Below are 6,199 nucleotides of genomic sequence, written 5' to 3'. Positions count from 1 at the left end.
ATTTTGAGTTTTTGCAGTGAAGGATGGCGCATTGACATGCAAGAGTTGAAAACCGAAGTAGCACTGTTGGTTGGTGGTGCTTCCTCATAAAATCCTGGTTTGACCAAAGACTACTATGAAAGGCACATATGGTTCTGTATTTGAACTTTTAGAAAGGATCAGCTGTGTCCTCTGAAACCACGCTAAGGACAGCTCCACTTCTCTGCCACATGCAGGACTCTTGAGAACAAGTCAACATTAGGCCCGGGGTCTAGAGTAAAGGTGCTCTCATTAAGGTTCGGTGTGGGATGCCTCATGCTCAGGCCCTATTCTATCAGCAGCAGTTTCCATGGTATGATGGGAGGTATCTGGCTTTTGGCTTCTGTGATGGATTTCTGGACTGGATGCTGGATCATTATCTTGTCCCTGGAGGAATGGTGGTGACAACAGAATGCATCTTGGATGTACAGATGTGTGAGCCGAACAGTTGTACAGTCCTTCTCTGACTCATGTCTCAGGTCTTATGATTGATGCTTTTTGATCAGACATACTGTACTAAAATACGTTTGTTTTGCACTCAAACTTATGTCTGTGTGTATTCCCTCCACTTTCTGTTATCTTCGAAAATGAAATCAATATTGGAATTGGTTAAACAGACTTTAGAAAACAGAAGACACCCCACTGATTATATTAATAAGAAGAAATGATTAAACCTGCAGCACACAGGAGCTAGGGAACAAGACATAGCACTAAAGCATCCAGCTGGGAATGATGGTATGAGAGTGAAAGTGGAAACTTTGAACAGATGCAAAAGCAGCATGATCACATATAGGATTCTTTGGCTGTGGATTATTATAATAAGTATTGAGAGTCAAACCATAAGACAGTGAGGAAGTTTTGTTTTTGTTTTGAAAGCCATTTGAAGATTATTAATAGTTAAATACTATATTCAGCATTGAAGCATCCCCTACAGAGAGAGAAGTGCTATACATTCTGAACTATTACTTTGGTGAGTGAACTGCTGCTAGATGATGTGGACAAGACAATTTTAGAGCATTTTAGCATTTTAGAGGAGAGTGTGGTCATGTTTGCACATAATAGCTGCTCAAATTAATCATCACTGTTTTCCTGTCTTCCCACTGAATCATTGTCTGTCTCTGTGAGATTATGACTGAGGACTGGCTTCCTCCTGCAGGCCTCTACCACCACCTTTTGGTCAATGTCAAGTACTGCGTATAAATGTTCGTTCTTGTATATTACTGCTGCATTTTCAGAATTGTAGGCATGAACAGATGATAATTCACATTCAGAGATACATTTATAAAACCCAAGGATGAGCTGTGAGACAAAAGGTCACAGTTTGTTGAGTGTGAGTCATTCATTCCTGCAGCGGTGGGATGGAGAGGCTGACAGGAGTCAAAGCTAACAGGCCGTTTCTCTGATAAATACCTGGAAACCTCTTTCCCTCAGAGGGAGGGAGTCTTCTTCAGAGTAAAAGAAAGCTGTTTCTCAAGCTGCAGCTCTTTCTGTTTCCTGCTTCAGAGATGGTGTCTAATATCACAGGATCCTGTATAATAAATAATAATGAATTATCCTTTTAAAATGTAGATTTGAACATTTGTTATTCAGGGACAACTGGGCCACTTGCTTGTGAACATCATACTAAACCCAAACTATGACGTATAAAAGTCAGATTATATGACAACATGATTGACAATTACAATAAAACCTTGGCATCTGCACTAAACACTGTCTGCTTAAAGCAGAAGTAAGCGGAATGTTTGTGTTAATATAAGTCTTAAATAGTTATATCTTCCGACAGCAATCACTTCTATAGAGTGTTTGGTCTGAAACACGGGTCTGTCAGTCACTCTGCTCTGCTGTAAGCCCAGGAGAAAACTTTCCTTGGGGAGAGAGAACGGCATAAAGGGGCGGTCCTCTCTGTGTGTGCAGCCAAGGGATGCGCGTGAATGTTGTGACGTAGGGACGAGGACCAATAGATCCATGACGAGGGCGGGGACTGCTAACTCCATCGGCTGACAGGAAGTTAGCCAAAACCACCGGATCGCTTACTTCTGCTTTAAGAAGAGTCTGAGTCTGAGCAATATAAATGCGTTCTAGCAATAAACAGACAAATGGATGACCAACAACATCACTTATTTAAGTTAAATTAGGACAACTAGTCAGCTCCAAAACAAAACCATGAAGAGGAACACTGCTCAATAAAGTCTTCAAATCTTCAAGTCTGACAGTAACACATCATTCTCACCTGAAAGATAGATATATGTCTCTCCATCTCTCTCTGTGTTTCCGCAGATCCACCGGAGCTCCATCTCTCTGCACCAGCCGCCGCCTGCATCGCCCCCCCCCCTCCCACCCTTTCCCCTGCTGTTAGACCGGCCTCCCCTCCCTTCCCATGGACCAGTCTACCATCCAGTCCTCCCATCGAGCTGGCCAGCTCTCCCTGAGCCCCCCCCCCCACACCAGAGACTGCCTTCATCAACTCCTGCTAACATTTCCATATTTCGCACATTCTGTGACATAAACTGTAAACTGTTGTCTTGTCTGTATACAACATCTATTGCACGTCTGCCCGTCCTGGGTGAGGGATCCCTCCTCTGTTGCTCACCCTGAGGTTTCTCCGATTTTTCCCTGTTAAAAGGGTTTTCCATGGAGTTTTTCCTCAGTGGATGTGAGGGTCTAAGGACAGAGGATGTTGTTGTGATGCCATGTAAAGCCCTTTGAGACTAACTGTTTGTAAAAACGGGCTATACTAATAAAATTGCCTTGCCTTGCCTTGCCTTGCCTCCAAGTCCCTGTACAGTAGTAGCGACTCAAACGTTCCCCTGTTTCCATGATGGGACCTTTTGGTTGGCAGCCTGAGTGAAAACCAGCTGCAATGCCTCTTTTGTCCACGGGGAGGAGCAGTGATTTTACATGTTTACATGTTCTGCCCTCAGTCTAAACCAGAGGTCGATAATCAGATGGATAATAAGTTAAGTATTTCACTTTGATGTGACCAAGAACAAACTATTTTCAAGGTCTTTGTTGTCTTTGTACAGAGAGAATATGAGATTTACTTACAGTAGTTGTGTGTGTGTGTGTGTGTGTGTGTGTGTGTGTGTGTGTGTGTGTGTGTGTGTGTGTGTGTGTGTGTGTGTGTGTGTGTGTGTGTGACAAGACGGATTACTGCATGGGCAAATAATAATAATAATTTAACAGTCAACATTTGAACAGCAAATGTCTCGTTCTTTATATATAAAAAAAATCACTCACAAAAATCAATTTCCTTATACATTTCTTTTCCATCAGTCCACTTTTGAAGACGTTTGGGTCAAATATGAGCTCATGAAGAGACTGATGATGGGAATTAAATCAACTTTGGAGGAGGTGACTTATTGACTGAATATTGACAGTATAACTAATGAGAACAATTGAAGAAAAGGTTTCAACAGTCTGTTTCATTTTCAGATTTATTACACAACTTTTAAATGTTCCACAACAATCATGCAGAAATAAAATGTGAATTATACAAAGCTTTACAGGCGGTCCCCAATCACACTTTAGGAAGAACTGAGCTTCACATCTTTTCAAAAACACTCTGAATTAGAGGAAATATTAATTATATGTCAATGGGTGTAAAAAAAAAAAAAAAACTTTTTGTTAACATATTTGATCACTATATTGATATTCTGGGAGTAAAGTGAGTGGTACTGAAAACTATAAAACCAATAATGTCAACACAAAGCTGATCAAAGTTTCTTTAGTGACAAACAGATGTTGTCTTTGTCCTTTCATTAGTCTGCACTTATTATTATTTGATGGTTTGTTTCTTGTTTCCTGCTCTTCATCTGTTTGATCTACTTGACTGACTGACATCACATGTGTCGTGTTAACGTGAATGATTCCAGCAGAAGGTTCATTCTTGTTAACCTCCATACCTTTTCTCAGGTATGTCACAACAACATTGAACATTCAGCTAACCCAATGTGAAGCTGCCTCCTCTACAAGCCACTTCCAGGTACCTCGTATACATTTCTTTCAAAATAAGAGCGCATGTCGTATCAACTTAGATTCCACCACGTGTCTGAGCTCAGGCTTCATTCAAGACTTGGTTAATTAAAGTTTACTTGGTTTCCTGTCTGATCCCTGAGTTTGAGTCAATCACCAGCTGCTTTATGACAGTTACACAGGCTCCATGTGTAGAGACTCTTCTGCTAACTCACTGCTCCTCTTCCTGGCACAAACCAGCCCGACGACCTCTCCCTCCTCCCCCTGCTATCAGAGTTCTTCCTGTTCACTGTTCCCTCCCCTCTTTACACAGGGAAGGAAACAAGTGACGCGTCAGAGCTGGTGTGGCTCAGAGAACAGCTTTTCTCTGGAAACAGAAAGAGAAACTTATTGACTTTGACGACGGTTGTAGAGGAGAGATGGCGCAGCAAATGATTCAGCTGGAACGAGAAAAGCGGAGCTGTTCCATCTGTCTGGATCTTCTAAAGGAGCCGGTGACTATTCCCTGTGGACACAGCTACTGTATGAGCTGTATTCAAAACTACTGGGGTGAAGATGATCAGAAGAAGACGTGCAGCTGCCCTCAATGCAGACAGAGCTTCACACCGACCCCAGCCCTGGTGAAAAACACCATGTTAGCAGAGTTAGTGGAGGAACTGAAGAACGTAGGACTGCAAGCTGCTTCAGCTGATCACTCCTACGCTGGACCTGGAGACGTGGCCTGTGACTTCTGCACTGGGAGGAAGCTGAAAGCCGTCAAGTCCTGTCTCATGTGTATGGCCTCTTACTGTGAGCAGCACCTTCAGCCTCACTATGACGTAGCTCCACTGAAGAAACACACGCTGGTCCAAGCCTCTTTTAAACTTCTGGAGAACATCTGCCCTCGCCATAACGAGGTAATGAAGATTTTCTGCCGCACTGATCAGCAGTGTATCTGTCATCTCTGCTCCATGGATGAACACAAAGGCCACGACGCAGTAACAGCTGTAGCAGAAAGGGCTGAGAAACAGAAGGAGCTCGGGCTGAGTCGGCAAAAGATCAAACAGAGAATCCAGGACAGAGAGAAAGATGTGAAGGTGCTTCAACAGGAGGCGGAGGCCATCAACCTCTCTGCTGATGAAGCTGTTAGCAACAGTGAGAAGACCTTCACCCACTTGATCCAACTCATTGAGAAGAGAAGGTCTGAGGTGAAGCAGCAGATCAGATCTCAACAGGAATCTGAAGTGAGTCGAGTCAAAGAGCTGGAGGAGAAGCTGCAGCAGGAGATCACTGAGCTGAGGAGGAAAGACTCTGGTCTGGAGCAGCTGTCAATCACAGAGGACCACCTCCATTTTCTAAACAACTACCCCTCTCTGCCACATCTGGGTGAAGCAACAGGTTTACTCACCATCACTCAACAATCTCAGACGTATTTTAAGGAAGTGACAGCAGCAGTGTCAGAGGCCAGAGACAAACTGCAGGCTGTTCTCAATGAGGAGGGGTCAAAGGTCTCAGTGAAAATGACTAGAGTGGAAGTTTTACTGCTGCAGAGAGAACCTCAGACCAGAGCTGAGTTCTGGAGATATTCAAAACAAATCATTTTGGATTCAAACACAGCACACAGACTTTTGTCATTGAGTGACAGGAACAGAAAAGTAACTTGGATGAGTGTGGACCAGTCATATCCAAGTCATCCAGACAGATTCACTTACTGGGATCAGGTCCTGAGTACAGAGGGTCTGGCAGGGTGTTGTTACTGGGAGGTGAAGTGGAGTGGTGACGTTTATATAGCAGTTTCCTACAAGAACATCCAGAGAGCAGGGACCAATGATGAATGTCCATTTGGAAATAATGACAAATCCTGGGCATTAAACTGCTACAGTGGTGGTTTTATATTCATACATAACAGTAATAGTACCTCCGTCTCAGGCCCTCAGTCCTCCAGAATAGGAGTGTACCTGGATCACAGGGCAGGTATTCTGTCTTTCTACAGCGTCACTGAAACCATGACTCTCCTCCACAGAGTCCAGACCACCTTCACTCAGCCTCTACATGCTGGATTCTGGTTTCCACGTTCTCGTGGACACACAGCTGAGTTGTGTGAGCTCAAGTAAACAGGAGTGTTTAGTGTGATTCATCCATGATGTTGTGCAGTTGACTAGGTTTGTCTGCACTGACACTGATGGTTTTTCTTGGGTTTTCTCTTTTTTGTTTGTTTCAACAACACAAT

General features: G+C 43.5%; 1 protein-coding gene across 1 annotated transcript; it reads left to right on the top strand.

The window, feature by feature from the left end:
* Window positions 1-4,409: 4,409 nt before the first annotated feature.
* LOC310999162 (tripartite motif-containing protein 16-like) lies at window positions 4,410-6,083 on the top strand (the record flags this gene model as incomplete). Its single annotated transcript, XM_083989486.1, has 1 exon — window positions 4,410-6,083. The coding sequence occupies one exon, from the start codon at window positions 4,410-4,412 to the stop codon at window positions 6,081-6,083; it is 1,674 nt and encodes a 557-aa protein (XP_083845612.1).
* Window positions 6,084-6,199: the final 116 nt, after the last annotated feature.

Source organism: Trachurus trachurus, assembly GCF_905171665.1.
Source record: "Trachurus trachurus genome assembly, chromosome: 16".
Taxonomy (NCBI): domain Eukaryota; kingdom Metazoa; phylum Chordata; class Actinopteri; order Carangiformes; family Carangidae; genus Trachurus; species Trachurus trachurus.
This window is presented reverse-complemented; position numbering and strand designations above follow the sequence as displayed.